General features: G+C 30.4%; 3 protein-coding genes across 4 annotated transcripts; 1 reads left to right on the top strand and 2 right to left on the bottom strand.

Annotated features, from left to right (window-relative positions):
• LOC148305459 (synaptic plasticity regulator PANTS) lies at positions 1-1767 on the bottom strand. Its single transcript, XM_088266659.1, has 3 exons — positions 1590-1767; positions 945-1109; positions 1-305 (listed from the first exon to the last, which is right to left on the bottom strand). The coding sequence occupies exons 1-3, from the start codon at positions 1641-1643 to the stop codon at positions 81-83; spliced, it is 444 nt and encodes a 147-aa protein (XP_088122785.1). The 5' UTR covers positions 1644-1767; the 3' UTR covers positions 1-80.
• Positions 1768-3914: 2147 nt separating this feature from the next.
• On the bottom strand, positions 3915-12552 carry LOC148305460 (uncharacterized). Of its 2 annotated transcripts, none has more exons than XM_088266651.1 (13): positions 12142-12552; positions 10033-10212; positions 9478-9627; positions 9177-9398; positions 8946-9038; positions 8651-8744; positions 7498-7734; positions 6188-6663; positions 5803-5988; positions 5456-5706; positions 5224-5366; positions 4904-5069; positions 3915-4378 (listed from the first exon to the last, which is right to left on the bottom strand). In XM_088266651.1, exons 1-13 carry the CDS (start codon positions 12288-12290, stop codon positions 4134-4136), a joined length of 2592 nt encoding a protein of 863 aa, XP_088122777.1. In that variant the 5' UTR covers positions 12291-12552; the 3' UTR covers positions 3915-4133. The 2 variants fall into 2 exon arrangements, with proteins under 2 accessions (XP_088122777.1, XP_088122776.1); XM_088266650.1 differs by having other exon boundaries at positions 5456-5721; positions 12142-12532.
• Positions 12553-15602: 3050 nt separating this feature from the next.
• Positions 15603-20116, top strand: LOC148305461 (putative aldehyde dehydrogenase family 7 member A1 homolog). The gene is made up of 8 exons (XM_088266664.1): positions 15603-15819; positions 16075-16291; positions 16465-16682; positions 16763-16978; positions 17067-17246; positions 17961-18143; positions 18669-18875; positions 19838-20116. The coding sequence occupies exons 1-8, from the start codon at positions 15628-15630 to the stop codon at positions 20048-20050; spliced, it is 1626 nt and encodes a 541-aa protein (XP_088122790.1). The 5' UTR covers positions 15603-15627; the 3' UTR covers positions 20051-20116.
• Positions 20117-20619: the final 503 nt, after the last annotated feature.

Consider the following 20619-nt stretch of genomic DNA (forward strand, 5'->3'; position numbering starts at 1 on the left):
ACCTATTTGAAGAAGAAAAAACAATAATATATTTATTATTATGTAAATATGATAACAGCTACTACTAATGACAGTTCATTTTACAATATAGTACAAGTCCCTTCATCAGGGATAGTCACATTTTCTCCTTGCAATTGTTTTGCTTTTAAACTTAAGTACGAATCCTTGTCTCTCTCTATTATCCATTCTGGAAGCGGTTTATTCCAATCAGAGGGTGGTTCAGCTCTTCTTTTCCAGATGTCATTATTGTAATGGGCTTGCAGTCTCTCTTTTCTTCTGGCGTATTCACTTAAGAGTAGTCTCTCCTAAAAATATATGTTTATTAGGGCATTTTACTTATTTTCAGAACTGAGAGTAATGTACTCAGATTACATCTCGGCAGACATTTGAGCTGCAGACAGATCTTTCCTACGGGTAATTCGTGATCGCTATGAATGTCGGCGCCTCTGTAGGATCTGACATTGAGGAGCTCTTGCCGGTTAGCACGTCCATAGAGGATGTTTTTCATTTTACATAAATTTAATACATTTATTTAAAAGAACAATTATAAACATATTTAAAATATTTTTTGCAGAGACCCACCAAGCCACCTTGTGTGTCTTGTCAGTGGAGTTCTTTTTACATACATTTTTATTGTTTTTATCCATTTTAACCTAATAAACAAACAAAAAAGAGAGAGAAAAAAAAATTCATAGAATTAACTCTTGATTCCATTATTATTAACACATTCCTTTATTTTGCCTTTGTTCCATTCTTTTTTTGACCATGTGATATATGTGATGTGATGTTGAATATTATGGTTCATAGTTATTAGTTGATGGATGATTAAATTACAAGAAATTTGAATAGGGATTTAAAAACATTAGATTGATACAGTTATTTCAGTTTATATACCACATAATTATTTATGAGCTGTACAAATTAAAATACAATGATTAACTTACTTTAGATTTGTCATCATACTTGTCCATCCATCTTCGGCAATTTTCGTGATCTCTCTTCCATTGAGTACAGTCCTGTAACTCTCCATATATGAAATATTGATTGAATCTAGCTTTAATACTTTTACAATCTTTATATTCTTCTTTGTATATTGCGCAAGGTCGGATCTGAAATAATTTATATATTTAAAACATACCTTTAATGTTTTATAAACCCGCATTTATTGAGAGAGAAAAAAATCGTTACTATTTAAAATACTATATAGTTAATAAAATATGACTTAGTATTGCACCCACCGCTAAGTCAAGCTGGAAACAAAATTATTATCGTTATTTATTGGTCCATTAAAAAACAACAATTATGAAAAAAAATATTTACGGAACAAGGTTTACAGAAATTTCAAAACAGAGCTACGACAAATCATAAGCTTCAGACAGCATCGAGATAGGTTAATAATTAATAAACATATTGAGAAAACTTAGCCACTTATGAAAGAAAGATCACGTATATTTTAAGTGACTTTAGTTCAAGACGTACATGATGTACAAGAAATTTCTTCATCGTCGAAATATTGCAAAACAATTTACAAATTACGCTACTTTTTATAGGTTAACCGGATAATAATAAAACTTTTCTGTATAACTAACCATCCATTCATCATTCGTTAGGTCGACAACTGGTTGCTTAGTATCCGAACTCATTTCGCCAATAAACCTTTATTTTTCTATTGTAAAAATACGTTTCTAAAAATATTTATATTACTTTTGATTTTTTAAGTTACACAACAAATACTTTAAAAATTCAACGATTTTGACAGGCGTGAGATTAGTAATCCAAGATTTCCAAGTGTTACCAGTGAGAAAAAAAACGCGTAGCTAGAATTTATAAATGATTATGTGTTTTAAACCTACCTACAAGGCTACGCAAACTATGATATACAATAACCCCCCTATAACGCTGAGTTATCTACCGCGTTATCGGAAGGGACGTTAAAGGTAAGTTTGTTTTTAAATTGTGCTTCAATTTAAAGTAATTCATTACAGTAATTGCCGCTCGTTGAAATGTAAAAATACAATTTAAAATATTAAATCCTTTAAAATTCCCAAAGATAAAAAGGGTACCTATGTCAACGTTGTAAGGGGGTTTACTGTATTCCATAAATACGTGTCCAAAATATTCATGAAAAAAAACGTGTTTCCCATAAAATAAGCACGTATTCTGACTTTCATTATACACCTCGCCTTTGGTTGTATTGGGAAATAACTCCGCGATTTTAAATTCATTCAATACGAATTAATAACTTCTAGGTCAATATATTTCTTTAGAAATTCTTGATTAATAAATTGCTTTCTTAAAAAATAACAATTTAGCTCTCAGAGATACCTCCATAAAAATCCTTTTAGTTTTGTTTCAGGAGAAACCTGCAATTAATATAATTTCACCTCTCTTTAATTATACCAGGTACAGAGTATATTGTCCTTATATGCGTTTCAATATTTACATTCTAGGTGCTCGAAATAAAATGAATTTTTCTATCTATTGTTAGAGCCCATTAGGACTCATTCATTTTAGGTGAATCCATTGAAAATGCAATTAACGATGGGTATCGACCACCATGTTGCTAGGGGAAACTACAATAAAGATGGTTATAAAATAGATGCATTTAAAGATATACGTAATTCAAAAAATAATAATAATCTTAATACCATCACGCCTGCTTCCATAACGGTAAGAAGAGAGGATAAAACATGTCATCCTTGGTTCTTTGTTCATATAATACCAACTTTTGTAATCAATGTAAATTTCTATGCCATAATTTTCCTGTCCGCGCACGTGTACACTACATCGGTACTCCAATCTCAATGTACCAGTAATAAATGTAACAGAGCTGGTCTTACGCTTCAAGTTCCATTTTATATCTTAGTCGTGTAGGAATGCATATCTGCATTATTATCATATCATGTAGTAAAGAGTTCAAGAAACCATATTTGATTCACAAGATTTATTTTGTACTAGCTTTATGTTTACTTAACATGATTTCCCATGATTCGCTTTCATGTAAAACTTATAGGTTTTAGAATTTTTTCCATCTAGTTTCACTTTTTTCAACATACACATTTCCTTCTCTTTGAATCAACATGGAACATTTGCACTTCTTCATGAACATTGATTTCTTAAAAAATTATCGATCATCAAAATGGTGTTTAATTTTAAGAATTGTTTTGTATTTGTAATTTTATACTTTTGAAAAACCACAGACAGATTCTAAGTATACCTAATTTAAATTATTGATTGTATGGTTAGTGTGAGGACATTTTGTTTCCTAGAATAACTCCGCCAATGCAATAAATTATTATAAAAGAATTGAGGAAAGAAATAAGAATTATGTAAAAAAATGTACATTTGATTGTGGAGATAATTTTATTGTATATAATACAAAAATCATGCGATGAAAGAGATCTTGTTACACTTTTTATAAAAAAGAAAACAGAATATAAATTTATAAATATAGCGTGACATGACTAGATAATTTAGAATATATATGTATATATGTATGTAAATGGATATATATATATATATATATATATATATATATATATATATATATATATATATATATATATATATATATATACATATATATATATATATATATATATATATATATATATATATATATATATATATATATATATGTATACATATATATATATATATATATATATATATATATATATATATATATATATATATATATATATATATATATATATATATATATATATATATATATATATATATATATATGTATACATTTATATATATATATATATATATATATATATATATATATATATATATATATATATATATATATGTATATAAAAAAATATATATATATATATATATATATATATATATATATATATATATATATATATATATATGTATATAAAAATATATATATATATATATATATATATATAAATGTTTATGCACACAATAATAATAATATTATATAAAATTACCGTAAAAAAAAATTATTTCAAAGAAAAGTACCACTACACTGTTTAAAAATAATAGTCAATCATGAAAGGTCTTCAGTACATTTTTATCAATATTATTATCCATGAAAAGTGTCCAAATCTATTGTTTCCATTCAGATCATAGAAAAATTGATGAGAGTATTTTTAATCAGATAGTTTATTCTCTACATGGCATTCTGTATGCTTGTTGAGACTCGTAAGATCTGGAGCAACTGCACCACATATTCCGCATTCATAATTATTACTGGCAGCTTCATGTTCAAGTGTGTGTCTGTCCAGACAAAATTGTCTCGTAAAAGCACGAGGACACAGAGAACATTTAAATGGTCGACCATTTGAATGAGTATATTTATGATGTTTTAAATTAACTGCAGATTTGAATTTTCTATCTGTAAGAAGAAAAAAAATTACATATTATAAAATGATCAGAAATATATACGTAAAAATATCTCTATTTGACTGCATACAATGTTTTAAAAAATAATTGACATTTTAAGTGATTAATTTTTTAATAAAAAAGAAAATTATTTGTGTTTTTATTATTTACAAAAATGCTTTAATTTCATACTATTTCTGTGAGCCTAAAAGGCTCATTATTAGAAATAGGTATCAAATTGCGGTAGAGTAGGTTCGAACCGAGAAACTCTGATTTAAGAGTCTGCAATACTAACCACAGGACCACAATCCGATAGCAATTTGACATGTGACGAGTTTTGTAAATTGGAATAGACATTTATGGATATTACTAAAATAATATAGTAATAAAAACAAGAATCTTTTATATGAAAACATCAAAATGCCAATTATTTTTGTAAATAATAAATTTCTGCTGTTTAATATGTAAAATATTTGAGGGTGAATTATCACATTTATTCTAGAATACGTTTTGTGAAATAACTATGTACAACTCCTACCACAGAATTTGCATTTAAATCTTTTAGATTCACATGTGTAGTGTGTTTCCATATGTAGATGTAGTTTTTCAGATGTAGAATGATCCAAGCCACAAATATCACATTTATATAAAGGTTTTGGTTTCTGCAAGTTCTGTGATGTCATGTAATGTGACAATGTCATCTCCTGAAAATATATTTGAATAACGACACTCAATAAGGTTTTTAAGTACACAGAGGGTAAATGCAAAACATTAATCAATTGACATGTTGAATGTGACTAGTATTGGCAAAAACGAATGAATAATGTAATTCAAGAAAACATAATTTGGGTTACTTACACAATTGTTTGGTTGCATTGCATTTTCATGAGATTTAATATGTTCATCGAAAGATTTATTATTTGTAAATTTTTCATTACAAATATCACACATCTTATTAACATCACTTTGAGATTCATTTGAATAAGTTGACTTGTGACAATCTGTAATAATTCAAAACAAATTTAAAACCCCAATGAAAAATAACACATGCATATAATGTAAACATTGCTATGAATATTTCCTGAGTTACCTGAGTGGGCGTGAAGGTCCTCTTTAGAAGAAAAGATTTTTAAACAAATGTCACATTTTGAGCCATTTTGAAAATTTTCCAAATTAGATACTTGGTGCCTCGCTAAATGAATATCGTAGTTAATTTCATGAGCAAAAGATTGTCCACATTTATCACATTCATAAGGTTTTTTTGTTAAGTGGGTTTGAGTATGCTGCTTGAATGAATCAGAACGCACAAAACTTCTTTCGCAGTGTTCACATTTCAATACCCTAAAAATATTTTTACTGTTACAAAAAAATATTTAAAAATGTTTAAATATTAAATGTTTACTATCTGAGGTGAGTGTAGGTAAAGATTTTACATACTTGCTTTCTATATGTCTCTTCTTATGTAGGTTATAAATATTTTGTGATGTAAATACAAGCTTGCATGGTAAGCATTTGAACGAGCGTTTCTTTGTTTTACTTTGCTCCTCATTTTTGGGGAATGATAGTTTTTCTTGTAGTTCATGATTGTTATGATTTAGATTCTGCGAATGCTGATTACCTGAGCTGGAAACAATGTAAAAAATTATGAACTTAAATAGAAAGTAGTAATTGAGCACAGTAAAATAAGTTAAGTAACATATTATAACAAAATTAAATTTAGGCTGCACTGAATTTCCTTGGATTTTTAAAAAGCTTATCTGCCATATAAAACGAGATCAGCATCTTTTAATAATCAGTTAAAATTATATGCAAAAAAACTTACCCCAAGTAATGATAATCTTGCTTCATATACTCAGGTGGCTGGATGTTCTGTTGGTTGCTCATATTTTGGGAAGGTTGAAGATTTACGTAATGACTTCCTAAATGAATCACATTAGAGTCTCTGGAGATATTAGTGTTGATATTAAGTGTCAAGTTTGATTGACTCACATCATTGCTTTGAACGATGCCATTATTGCCATAGGAATGAATTAAAGTGTGCTGTTGTTGCGTCTGATGCATCAAATGGTGATGGGAAGAATGCATGATGTAGTGGCCGTGAGATTGCAAATGAATGCTTTCTATGCTGGATTGATGGATGTGGTGTATATTCATAAGACTGCCATGTTGTGGATGGGGTAGATTAAGCTGCGAGTCGTGAGAAACCAACTGATGTGGGTTATGATCGTGACCTCCATTTACTATGTGAAACTCTAAATCAGTCACCGGACGAGTCAGTAAGTTTTGTAGAATAGTACCCTGAAATTTTAATATATAAATTTTCAATATAAAACACAAGGAATAGAAATCACCTATCGATTAAAACTATAATTTAATTATATTGTTATATTTCTAATGCAAATAATCTTTTATAGGTGTTTCGACTTGAGAAGAAGCATCTATCGTTATTATACGAAAGGAGATGGCATTACGACCGGACATTTGACTGGTTTCGTCTATTCCTTGTCTCGCAACATGAATACAACCCTGTCTAGCATCGTGAAACAAAGGAATAGAAAGATGGAGATCCAGAGTTCTGCGGTGGACACCGTGGGACATGAAAAGAGGAATAGGCCAGCCTTAGCAAAGATAGGGCGATGGCATTGTCCTCGTTGCGGGTAGTAAGTGGATTGAAAAAGCCCAAACAAGAGAGAAGTCTGGAAAAAAATAGAAGAACCCTACATCCGGTAGAAGAGATACAGCTGAAAAAGAAGAAAATGATGATTTGGCTGGCTTAAGTGATCGCCTTATACATTTGTGTAACATTAACCGCTCTCCAATTATTGAATATGCATATTGCATTAATATTTGAAAGACATAAATATGCACCGCTGTTGGATTTCTTTATTTTTTTTAGTTGTGATTTTTTAAGTGAAATTTTAGCTGGTAGTGGTGCCTTCGGTTGAGAATATGTAGAATTTGTGTTTCAGATGGGTGAAAAGCCGTTAAAAAGAAGAAGAAGAAGAGAATTTGTAAAGTATATAGCTTTCTCCAATCGTATAATAACAATAGATGGTTTGTCTCAAGTTGAGACACCTTGATATATAATGATATAGGGTGAACAATCTAGTATCTGATTGTAAATACTCCTACCTGATTATACGACTGTGATTCCCCTTGCTGTTGATAATTTTCAAGTGACTTAGCGGGAGCATCTTTATTTTCTTTTGTTTCTTGTTGACTTTTCTCATTTATAACAATTCCTGACTTAGTGCTGTCAAATTCAATATCATCCCCTGATCTCCATTCTCTTTCTTCGATAGGTTCTCTTTTTGGAGGAATTGGAGCAAACAAAAAATGTTCTCCAGGAGGAAATGACATTTCTAATATCTGAAATGAATTATTAAAAAAAATACAAAACTTAACTTCATTATACAAATCAATAGAAATATTTAAAAATAACATAAAAAATAATTATTTAAAATATATTTAAAAGCTATTTATTCAAGGGGCTTGTATACATTAAGTTGTCTGAATTACACAAGTTTCTATGAGAGTAATCTATCCTTCACTTCTTTATGATCTTCATGACTAATCATATTGTTTTCATATAATTAACGATCGACATTGATCCAATGCAGTGTAAAATCAATGCATGTACCAACTGGCCGGATAAGGACGAGAAGAAATCTAGTATTTACACAAGGACAATAATTAACCTTTCTCTTACAGTGCTAAAAACGTATGAATGTGTGTATTTATTTTGTACACCATATGAAAATGTGGTTTAAAAACTGGAAAAATGTGAATATTCCTTAACGTTGCTTTTATTGACTATAGTTGAAGTTGAAATGTAACAATTTTGTAATGTTAGCTCTGGTAAGTATCTGAAAATGAGGAAAAAATACATTACAAGTAGCTGCAATAGCTAGCGTAGCGACACGACCACCGCGTAAGATGAACTGCGCGCTACTGGCGCAGTAAACACGCTACAACATGCACGTATACCCAAACCACGGCATACACGCACACACTGAGAAACATTTGTGTATTAGTGATTTTATCCCCGATTTTTTCAAAAATTATTTATTCCCGTCGCTGCAAATGAATAACTTTATATCATAATGCTTTCATGTAATACATATATATGAGGTATACACAAATTCTCAGCCAGTATCTATTTTATTTTGTATTGATATTCTCATTTTAAAAGTTGAGTTGTAGTAAATATGAGGCGAAGGTTAAGATTGTAATGTAGGTATTCTGAGCACCATTGGGTACAGTAATGAGTCAGAATAATTATTACCTTAAGTTCAGTATCATCAAGATTGTCATCATCATCAGCATCCTTTATTTCTTGTTTGATTGCGAGTTGAATCCCCTTTTTCTTCAGGGAACATCTGTAAACATTTACATATTTCACTAATTACTACATATATATATATATATATATATATATATATATATATATATATATATATATATATATATATATATATATATATATATATATATATATATATATATATATATATATAAATATAAATATAATAAAAACAATATTTATATGAATATTTACTAAGAATTTAAGTAATGTTTACCTATAACAATGGTCCTTATCTTTATCTTTGGAGGTTCCAAATGTTATGTTAAAGTGTTTGGTAAAAATAGTCCGGAAGTATGATTCAACAACTCTAAAAAAATATTTTTTATATTACAAAAATTCATTACAATTTTAAAGACTACGATTTAAACTAGGAATCTAAATTTTATATGTAAAATATAGACAAAACCAACACTGTTGAGAGTCATATATCAATTTGAATACAAACCTAAGATCGTATGGCATACTCATATTATAAGTATACCATAGTTTTCTCATATCTTCCTCTACTGACAAAACAGTTTTAGTAGATCCACAACGTCCGCAGTTAGTCTTGGTTCCAGGAAGATCCGATAAAAAGTTACTGACTGATTGCAATTTTCTTTGAAATTTTTTTGAATGTCTATCGCCACCTCGGTTTTCTGTTGGGATTTTTTTGGATTGTATATATCTAAAAATAATAACGACGGTACATTGGATGACTTCTTTTTATTAATAACCATATCATAAAAATTAAATTGATTGCGAACCTGTTGACAACACCTTGGACTCTCCCACTTTTAATACCTAGAAGGGAAGTAAATGTTGTTCGACATACTGAGATCAAATTTCCAGAAATTTTTGAAACATAATAGTGGACAACCATGGATTTTCTTTGTATTCCATCTTTAGATCTACACCTGAAAATATCACAAATAATAAAAATATAAGAGTGTAATATAAATTTTAATTAAAACTGTATTTATTTATCTTTTAAAAATAAAAATAAAAACAAAGAAGAATATAAAAATATATTATTTGCAAAAATGTTTTGCAAATAATTCCTTCTTAATAATCCTTTGTAATCCCTTCTTACACCGCGCACAAATTAGTAAAGATTGTGTTATATATTTATTTATGATTATTATTGACAAATTAAAATGATTGAAAATGGCGAACGCGCCGCGACACAGGTTGATATCTAAAATCAAACTGAGCAATAGTCGATATTCCAACGGCACGTAGTTTTCGCGCAGTAATAAAGCGTCGATATATTGACGGTCCGCAGTAAAACGGTTAAGCAAGATTAATAACAAAAAAATTACCTTTTTGGTGCTGACACTGCGCAATGACGTAAAATAAAAATATCTTGCTTGACTTTGGATGCTTTTTCATAGAAACGGTTTTGAAAACTTAAAACATCGTCTTTATTTAATTCTGTACAGTGCATTCTTTTTTCACTGTGCCCGCATTTTGGAAGTGATGGCAGGTCTTTTGGAGAGTTACTGAAATAAATCAATATTATGTAAGTACATTTACTAACAAAATAGGAAGAATGGGAAAGGTTGTTATGTGCTGGTTTGTTTTCAAGACCAGTAAGAATGAGCATTTAGTATACAGTGGTACCTCGACATACGAGTTTAATTTGTTCCGCAACCTTGCTCGTATCTTGAATTACTCATATCTCAAAGCAAATTTCCCCATACAAAACAATTGAACTACCATTAATCCGTTCCAACCTCCAAAATGTCACCCCCAGTTATTTTTGTTACGTGGTTTTGAATAATAAAAATGTATTTATAAATATCAAATATTTATTGCACAAAAAAAAAGAGAATGTAAAGAAATAAATTAGATATCCTCACTGGTCTTTGCCTTTTTTGCTACATTTTTCTCGCTTTCACCTGTAGGCCGTTTAGAAAAAAACATGTCCAAGGAGGTTTGTTTCTTCCTCCCTCTCAGAATGTTCCGGAAATGAGTTAGGCAAGTGTCATTAAAAAGGTCAGATGCACGACCTGTTGCAACCTTTTCTGGGTGTTTTTTTTCCACGAACTGTGAAACTCTCTCCCACATTCCTAAGATCTCCTTTATCTCACTTGTAGAAATAACCTCCTCCTCTGACTCCTCAAAACCAATTTCTTGCATAACCTGCTAACTGATCGTGATGGCGCGACTGCGTGTTACTACCGAACCGAACTCGTATCTCGAATTTCGCTCGTAACTAAAAGCAAAAAATCACTTGCTCGTCGGCTCGTATCTCGAAAAACTCGTATGTTGGGGCACTCGTATGTCGAGGTACCACTGTATTTTTATTTTTATTCATTATATTGAACTTCTTGTTAAAACTTCACCATGGTGTTCATACAGGTTATCAAACTGAGAAATATGTTTTAGGGATATGAAGATTTTATTAGACGAATATTGAAATAAATTGGGTTTTGTTTTGAATATTTGTATTTTGCAATGAATTATATTTAAGATATCGGTAAAAATATTTTTAATTTCATCCTCTACTTAACACGTTGTCGTCGGGACACGGCATTTGCCGTTTTTCGCGGACTGTCGGTCAACTGCGGGACACGGCAAATGCCGTTTTTGTCGACTGTCGGTTATCGGCGGGAAACGGCAATATACGGGTTTGTTATCAGCGTAAAATAAAACGCGTAATTTGCTACCTGGGTGCTAGGCGACAGTCTGTCGACGTTATTTGAGATGCCTTGTACGGATTGGCTAGTGTGCCGCTTGTAAAGGTGTCGCAAGAAATCTAGAGTTTTTGTGCGATCTCAATCTCCAGTTTAGTTAGAGTCATTTTACGTATCGGACTATTTTTCATACCGCTCGCACTGTTTTGTTTACTGTTTGGTATTTTATTATTTGAATATATTAGCATTGTATAGGAAATGATACCTCGGAGGGAAGATTATTTTTTAGAGTTTACAATACTTCTAAAATTGTGAAATACGGAATACTTCATTAAAAATTATGTTGTAATCAAAGCAATTATAATTTATTTTTGATGATCAAATAACATATATGATTTCTTTGAAAATTTCAATCGAAAATATTATTTGGTTTAGAAATTGTGTCAATTTTAAGAAAGCAATATATTTTTGCAGTAATCGTGAAAAACATCTGCTATAGGCTAGAGTCTATTGTTCGAAGCGCCCGACTACAATGTGTTAAAAAATCAGATGGTTTTTGGATGGGAACCAAAATACAGTAGAAACTACTGTATTAGTCCAAATGTATCGGCTTCGAAAGTTTCAGAAATATTAATAATAAAAAATGTGACATATTTTTGCCAAAGTAACCAAAATTAACAACGATAAAAAATAACACTGCAGCTATTTATATTGCGTATTATATACATATTTTTCAAAATTGCGCGGTTAAATCAACTGTACAGAGCCTCATAACCAAAAATACATAATTACCTATCAGATTTTTGCCGCCGCTTTCTCCACAGATCGGATTTTTTGGATTTGCATTTCTTTTTCGATTCCGAAAATACATTTTCACCAGCGTGATCATTGCTCTGACAATCATTTACAGACATTTGATGAGACGATGTCAGGGAAGCCATTTATAATAGTGTATAATACAATTTCAATATTATATTCGAATCGAAAATGCTTTTGAATTTAGTTTCCTGAAAAAGTACTTTATATTTTCAGCAACGAAATACAATAACTGAACCATTTCTTGTAAATTACGAAATGCAATAATACTTTAAAGCTATATTTACAAACAAAACGAAAGAAACTACTAACAATACTGACATCAAAACAAGATAAAACTGTCAAATTGACACCACAAGATCACACCAATGCTGTCAGATGTGAATCGAAATTATCCTTGTTTGCACGTAAAAATTCCATATTTTCTAGATTACCTACCTCAAAGTACCTACCTTTCACTCTATTTTATTTTTTCGGAATTACGTATTCATTTGCATTATATTATGTCCTTTGCAAATAATTATATTTTACCTATTAGTAAATAAATTACACAACATAATATAGAAACTTTTTTTTTCATATTTACTATTATTGTATAAATAAAATAATAATCAATGTAAAAAATTAACTCTAAGATTTATCGCTCACTCCTTTCAAGAACGTCATAAATCCAAAATCGTCAATTTTCAGTCGTGCATGTTTTCGGAATTCCCAGAAAATGTACTTTATCCCAGCAAAAGTGGCATATTTTAAACTTAATATTTACCCGCTACAGGGCAGAAAGTGTTGTTTTTGCATTTTGAAGAAAAGATATTATTTAATTATTTTTTTAAATATTCTAAATATTTTTCAAATGCAGAAAAAAACCTTCATGTTTTACCTAAAAAGGTCTGTCGCAAAGTAAAAAGTTCAATAAGCGGCTTGATATTTATTTTTAATACATTGTGTTATATTTTTAAACTTTAAAAACGTTCTCCTGAAAAATCAAGTTTTTTGATTTATGACGTTCTTTAAATGAGTGAGCGATATGTGTAGGTAATTATTGAAATGGAAAAGTTTAATATCATTCCATTCCATATATTTTTTATCCTTAATCGTACCCAACGATGTATAGGACATTTCACCGAATAGATACAGTGATCAGAAACAGACAAAAAAAATCTACAGAATTTTGAAAACAATGTTTGTTGTATTCATTCATATCTGACAAAATTTTGACATAAACGGTGCTTTTAGGATGGAACTGATGTACTTTCTCACTATCGGGTCTCCTCTCTCTCTCTCTCTGTCTCACGTATCCAGTATGCATTAAATACGGGTTAGCGCGGAATAGTGCAGACAAAAATGTGCGTATCACGTACGCTCGTATATGTAGGGCGGTTAATACCATGATGGCAAAAAGAACAATCATGTGACTTTAGGCTAAATTACCGTGGACAAGCTTGTCCACGGTAATATTAAATAAACATTTTCATTCAAATTTCATTAGAATTTTTTTAAACCTCCTCAATCTTATTCCCGGGAATCGAACCTGGAACCAGTAAGGTAATTGTGGTTAAATGCTAACTAATATATTATGGAGACTGAGTGGATGGATTGAATGTAAATTTTTAGCCATACTGTTGTAAAGAAATAAAACTTTAAAAAATATGTTTATATGCAGAAAATATTTAATTTTTAAAAATATATGAAAAAAATTATATGCTACACTTGTGTCACTCACTACCGGGTTATGCTATTTAAACTGAATTATAAAGTTTTTTATGTTTGAAAAATGTTTAAATTTTGATTTTAATCATAATGGTGATTTATCAGATGCATAAAATATTTTTTAAAAAGTATTTTTTGCTGATGTGAAAAAAATACACGATTATCAAAGAAGCAACCGATCATGATAAAGAGGTACCATAATCATGTATAAAATAACATTAGAATGTCGGAAAAAAGGAGAAAAACCCTGTAGAAATGAAATTGGAGAAAGATTATAATAAGTTCAAAATGGAAATAATAAGATGTTTCTACTATTGAAAAAAAAAAACTAAAATATTATTTCTTTAAGCATTATCTATACCTTTATTAATGTTATAAATTAAACAATCAATTTATTTAATTTTAAAAAATGTCTTAACAGAAAAGATGCATCTTTTTTATGCAGTGAATATGGAAGCCAGAGCATTCACTGGGCTTGCGACTTGGCAGGGTGATCGTTTTGTACACCGTACAACGTTCACCATTCTGCCCATTATTGAATGTCTATATTGCTTCAATTCTTGGATGATGTACATAGAGTATCTTAGAAACCGCTTTCGTATCCTATTTTAAACCGACCTATGGAACTGCCATCTGTTGAGAAATTTGTAAAGTAAATAGCCTTCCCTTTATGGCCATAGGTGAGAACTCTTAAGTTGTTGATTTTTTATCACCAACTTGGAGACTCCTAAAATATTTTTAAAATTATCATACTTCTAATTTGACTATTTTATTATTAATAATTCTAACACTGGAGTTTGTCTCTAAGGATATATTAGGATATAATAAATGTCTCAACAGAGGCAAAGCAAAGCAGACATAGAAAAGTTGCTAAAAATATGTTAGATTGCTTTGATATAGTCATAATATAGATATGTAGAAGCATACATCATTCTCGCTTCCCAGTGTTGATATAATATTCAAATAATAATTTTATAATGTGAACAGACTCGCACATCTTTTCAGTGATAATTTTTTATCAGACTCTTATCTAAAGTCATAAAAGTTATCTTTTCTTCAAGTACATAGATTTGTTCATTATTTTAGGGAGAATGGAGTTAGTAAAAAAAATGTGCATTAAATATTTAAAAATAATCTATTTTTGAACAATCATCTAAGAATCAAGCGTTTGTGTGGCATTCTATTCTCTCTGCCTACCCTTGAGGATATCGGCATTTAAGTTAAATAATTAATAAAAATTAAAGGTTTTTACAACATAGAGCGACGAGTCAGCCATTTACCAGGGGTAGAGTAGAAATTATTATACAACAAACCAAGGCGTGTATGTGTGTGAACCAAACATATGATTCACAGTACATTTATGTTTCAACAAAAAATTATATTACTAAAATTAACTTTAGTATATCTGAGTTGTTTTTTTATTATACATGTTAAATAAAATAAACATTTGTTTTAAATGCCAAGTCTCCAAAAAATAATAAAAAATAGAAGAATTATTGAAAACTACCAGTATAAATGTAGAATAAATATGTAAGACATAACATGATGTTATTTCTTGCTCATCCGTGGGCTGGTTTACTTTAGTTTGTATGTATGGTTAAATAATTTATCTATTTTTAATGACATATCAAAAAGAAAATATTGTATTGGGCTATCTTGCTCCACTCTCCTCTTTTTAAAACTTGTTATTATGAATTCAGAGTTAGAAATATTTTTTTCATTATTTTACTTTGGAGAATATACACTGTGGCAATGGCCATTTTTACAGGAACGAGACAAACTTTATTTCACCTTAGGAAAATTTTAATTTTTCAACAAAGAGTAAGGCCGTTTTCTAGCCAGAAATATCTTATAGATGATCCAAAGTATGGATTTTTAAAAGAATTAGATATTACTAGAACAAATTTAGGAGTTTATAATGGAAAATGGAGTGGTTCTGGAAAAGTAAGTAAATTTAAGTCATCCCCAAAACATAAAAATATCATTAATGTTTTAGTATATTTCATTATTTGTTTTATGTAAAACGAAAATATTTTTTTTACTCTCTTTTGACCGTCATTTGGCGGGTAGTATATTTTTTCTGTCTTCCCAATCAATTTGCATTTATCGTTTGGAATGATGATATCAAAGGGGTGTGATATGACACTTCAAAATAACCCAGAAAAACACCAAACAATAACAAATAATTTCACATTTTAGGCAATATCATCAATTAGTCCAGCTAATGGCCAAGTGATAGCAGAAGTTGTAACAGGGAATGCTGCAGATTACGGAGAATGTGTGAAGGCAGCGGAAGGTGCTTGGAAGGAGTGGGTTGATTTACCGGCACCGCGTAGAGGCGAAATTGTCAGACAAATTGGAAATGCTCTGCGAGATAAACTGGAACCCCTTGGAAAATTAGTTTCATTGGAAATGGGTAGTTAAAAAAAATTGAAGTGTTTATTCCATTTTTTACTTGACTCCAAATTATGATAACAGATTAAAAATAAAGTTTTATCATTATAAGCAAACAAAGCAATGCATGTTCATGTAATATAATACACACACAAACAAACATACATACTAAATAAAAATAAAAATGTATTTCAGGGAAAATTCTACCAGAAGGAATTGGTGAAGTCCAAGAGTATATAGACATTTGTGATTATGCTGTGGGTCTGTCAAGAACTTTGCCTGGGTCAATATTACCATCAGAAAGGCCCGGTCATGTTCTGATGGAAAAGTGGAATGCATTGGGTGTCGTTGGAGTTATATCCGCTTTTAATTTTCCTGTTGCTGTCTATGGGTGGAACAGTGCTATTGCAATGGTAAGACTATTATGTACTTGGATGTTTTAAATATTTCAGATTAAATATGAATATGCTGAAACAAAAAATAATTCTTTCAGGTATGCGGTGACACTTTGGTATGGAAGCCTGCTTCAAGCACACCTCTGTCAGCAGTTGCAGTAACCAAGATTGTATCTAAAGTTTTAGAGCAATGTGAAGTTCCAGGATCCGTTGCTTCACTTTGTGTTGGACCAGCTGAAATTGGCAAGCTCATGTCACAAGATAATAGGATCAAATTGTTATCCTTCACTGGGAGCACGTCAGTTGGTCTACAGGTCAATATAGTTCCTTAATAAATACAGTCCTATGCCCAGCAGTATATTGTTAGATACTGTATAAATGTTAACACATTCTTATTATCAGGTGGGTTTGGAGATTCAAAAGAGATTTGGAAAACATCTTTTGGAGCTTGGAGGTAACAATGCCATATTAGTTGATGAAAGTGCTGATTTAGAAATGGTCGCTAGAGCTACTGTATTTTCTTGTGTTGGAACCGCTGGTCAAAGATGTACAACTACTAGAAGACTTATTTTACATAAAAAGGTAATTTTTCTTTCATAAACTAACTCATATCTACGGTCTCTACTGTGTTAGTTAGCATGTAGGGATTCATATATCTGTAACTGCCCAGATGGATAAGTTGCTTTGATATCACCAATAAAACCTGCAATGCGCATGATTGATTTTGCAGAAAGTATTGGAAACTTGGACAAAGCGCTACTTGTTTTTGAACAAAGCGGACATGCAGCTTCAAGTTGCTAAGAATAGTTTAATGGATGGTGTTTTTTTTACAATTTGTGTAGATAATCAGTAAGATTTAAACCATTGGCTCTAATAATGCACACAATAATTTGAATTTAAAAAAAAAATTTTTGAGTGCTGCATTTGTTCTAATTTTTATTTCAAGACTTATTATTAATGTTTCACTAATTTGTGTTTATATTTTAATTAATCTCAACTTGGAAAAAAAAAGTCTATTGAGATAGGAATATGGTATAAGTTGATAGATTTTAATATGAATAAGTCTGAGTACTTACAGGGCTTTCGGCCAATCATAAACTGGATCAATTGATCACTTTATACACTATGAATCATTCACCATTCAATATTTTCATCCATGTTGAATTACCCAAAAAAATCTTGATTGAATAATATATTTTGTAATAAAATTAATTATATAGATTATGTGAATAACATGTATGTTAAATACAATATTCATTGATAATAGGATAATGATAAGAGAATTATATTTTACAGATATATAAAGAGGTTGTTGAGCGTCTCAAAAAATCCTATGCCCAAGTTATAAAACGCATTGGTGATCCCTTAGATCCTGACACACTGTACGCACCATTACATACTCAAAATTCAGTCACTGAATATGTTGATACTATAAAGCAAGCTGTTGCAGCTGGAGGCAAAATTGAGTATGGGGGAAATGTAAGTACAGTAAATGATAATTTTAAACTTAAAATGGTTTTAGCCAGGCGAAACCATATTAGAAAATATGTATTTTTTCAATCTAGTACATGATATATGTAACTACTACTAATCATATCAAATATGATTTCATTTTACATTTTGTTAAATTTATTGTAATCACACAGCAAACTAAATACAATAGTGCAAATTGCAGATGATAACTTTTAATTATTATCACATAAGTTATAGGAAGCATTCAATGTCTAACTGAGATGCAAAGTAAGGGCGCTTGTGCACTGCCTGGAATTTTACCGTCCGGCAGTCCGGTTTTGAAAAGTGAAATCGACTACGACAGTTACGCTCACGAACCAATCAAGAGCTCCGATCTGAAGAAAGATGGACAAAAACACAAGCCAATCATCGTTTTAAAACGCTAACTGACATGCCGGACAGTAAAATTCCGTGTAGTGGACAAATGCCCTAACACAGTACATTCTAAATTCCTCTAAATACTGTGGTAATATATGTTTTATATTCATGTAGGTGATAGATAGACCTGGTTACTTTGTTGAACCGACTATTATTAGTGGACTGCCACATGATTCAGATGTGGTAAGGAGTGAATGTTTCGCTCCGATCGTGTATTGCCTAGAGGCACCAGATTTTGACACGGCAATCGCTTGGAACAATGCTGTTGATCAAGGTTTATCATCCAGTTTGTTCACTCAAAACCTCAGCAACGTATTTCAGGTAAGGTTTTATGAATCATTCAGTGTATATAGTGCTCCGGTGTAAAAAACACTCAATTAGATTTTTTTTTTTACAAGAGAACAAAAAATAGTGTTGTTGATTTATTAGTATTTTCGTCATTCTGGTGCAAACTGACCATATGAATTGACAATAAAACTAAACACACTGAGAAAACACATGACAAAAATTGGACTACATGACTCTTCAGTATACAGATTTTGTATGGAGGATAACGAAACACCAATCTACATACATCCTCTATAATTGTGACGCACTCGCTCGCAAAGGAAGTCACATCCTTAGAGGACCACTAGTCCAAGAAGGTGAAGCTCTTATCACCAAGACAGATCATGAGCTACATGATTCATGTTGGTCTAGAGAATGAGCTATGATACAGAGGGAGGTCACAATAGACCTAATATGGTCGCAGTGACTTAAGGGATGCAAGATCCCTTGACCTCACAATGACAAAAAAAAAATAACAAAAAAAGCACTCAAGAAAGTAAAATATTATCAATTTGTATTTATGTCACGGATGTTTGATGATGAATTGATTACTTGCAAAGGTGATTGCATTAGCAACATCTTATTGACAGTGAATTATATGAATTTTGAATAACAAAAACATTGTCTATTGACCATTCCCGTGGTGCATAAAATATCTGTATAATTGTTCTATTGTTTTCTTTGAAAAAGAAAAATTAGATTATATGTTAAATTGACCTCAAAAATAAATATTACTAATCAAAGATAATACTGAATAAACAAATTTTATTTACATATATACAAATTGATAATATTTTACTGTCTTGAGAGCTTTTTGTTGTTATTTTTTTTGTCATTTTGAGGTCAAGGAATCTAGCATCTCTCATATAAACGTTTTATCGAAAAAACACATATTTTATCTCATATTGATTTTTTAAAAAATATGCTAAAAATAATAAATATATTCATATTTCTAGTGGATTGGTCCGAAGGGTTCAGATTGTGGGATAGTGAATATTAACATACCGACTTCGGGAGCTGAAATTGGTGGAGCATTCGGTGGAGAGAAACATACTGGAGGCGGAAGGGAGTCTGGAAGTGATTCTTGGAAGCAGTATATGAGACGTTCAACAATCACAATCAATCATTCCAAAGAACTACCACTCGCGCAGGGAATCAAGTTTGAATAAAATAACCTTTATAAAAATGTAACTTTATTAAAATATTATATTGCTAAGACAATATCTTAAATCTGAGACGCTTGTTTTTATTTTAAACTCCTAAAATCAACTGGAAAAACCATCAATAATATATATGTAGTTATAAATATATGATAAAAATCTAAAATAATTAATTAATGAGCATGTACTGAAGTTACTACAGAGATGTATCATCCTCATGAAAATAAATAATATTGTTTCATACGCCATTATACTATATTAATATTTTTCTTTGAAAATAAGCCCCCATCCTGACAGACAAATAAATATTGAAAATATGCTATGTACATTGTAAGTATGAAAAGTCCATAGTAAAATATCATGTTTAGGAGTATGCCATTGATAAGGAGGAATTAATTAATTAATTAATTTACCACCAAAGGTGACCTGGACAATGCAAATCAGAAATAGGGAAAGCATAGTTTATGGTCACATCATATTAAGAGGCTCAGAAAAGAATTCTAAATTTATCATTCTTATCTAATGTCAAAAGTTATCACTTCTTTAAACAGAATTATCTTAACTTTTTGAGGAAAACA

Source organism: Brachycentrus maculatus, unplaced genomic scaffold (genome assembly GCF_059751285.1).
Source record: "Brachycentrus maculatus isolate JH-2025_06_01 unplaced genomic scaffold, ASM5975128v1 h1tg000274l, whole genome shotgun sequence".
Taxonomy (NCBI): Eukaryota; Metazoa; Arthropoda; class Insecta; order Trichoptera; family Brachycentridae; genus Brachycentrus; species Brachycentrus maculatus.

Coding starts and splice junctions, on each gene's coding strand:
- LOC148305460 (XM_088266650.1), bottom strand. CDS start 12,290: ATGGCTTCCCTGACATCGTCTCATCAAATGTCTGTAAATGATTGTCAG. Junction 5,070..5,223: donor CAATGCAACCAAACAATTGT/GTAAGTAACCCA, acceptor ATATATTTTCAG/GAGATGACATTGTCACATTA. Junction 4,379..4,903: donor ATTTAAATGCAAATTCTGTG/GTAGGAGTTGTA, acceptor TTCTTCTTACAG/ATAGAAAATTCAAATCTGCA.
- LOC148305461 (XM_088266664.1), top strand. CDS start 15,628: ATGGCCATTTTTACAGGAACGAGACAAACTTTATTTCACCTTAGGAAA. Junction 16,683..16,762: donor GGAACAGTGCTATTGCAATG/GTAAGACTATTA, acceptor TAATTCTTTCAG/GTATGCGGTGACACTTTGGT. Junction 18,144..18,668: donor AAATTGAGTATGGGGGAAAT/GTAAGTACAGTA, acceptor ATATTCATGTAG/GTGATAGATAGACCTGGTTA.
- LOC148305459 (XM_088266659.1), bottom strand. CDS start 1,643: ATGAGTTCGGATACTAAGCAACCAGTTGTCGACCTAACGAATGATGAA. Junction 1,110..1,589: donor TAACGAATGATGAATGGATG/GTTAGTTATACA, acceptor AAATTATTTCAG/ATCCGACCTTGCGCAATATA. Junction 306..944: donor AGTATGATGACAAATCTAAA/GTAAGTTAATCA, acceptor ATATATTTTTAG/GAGAGACTACTCTTAAGTGA.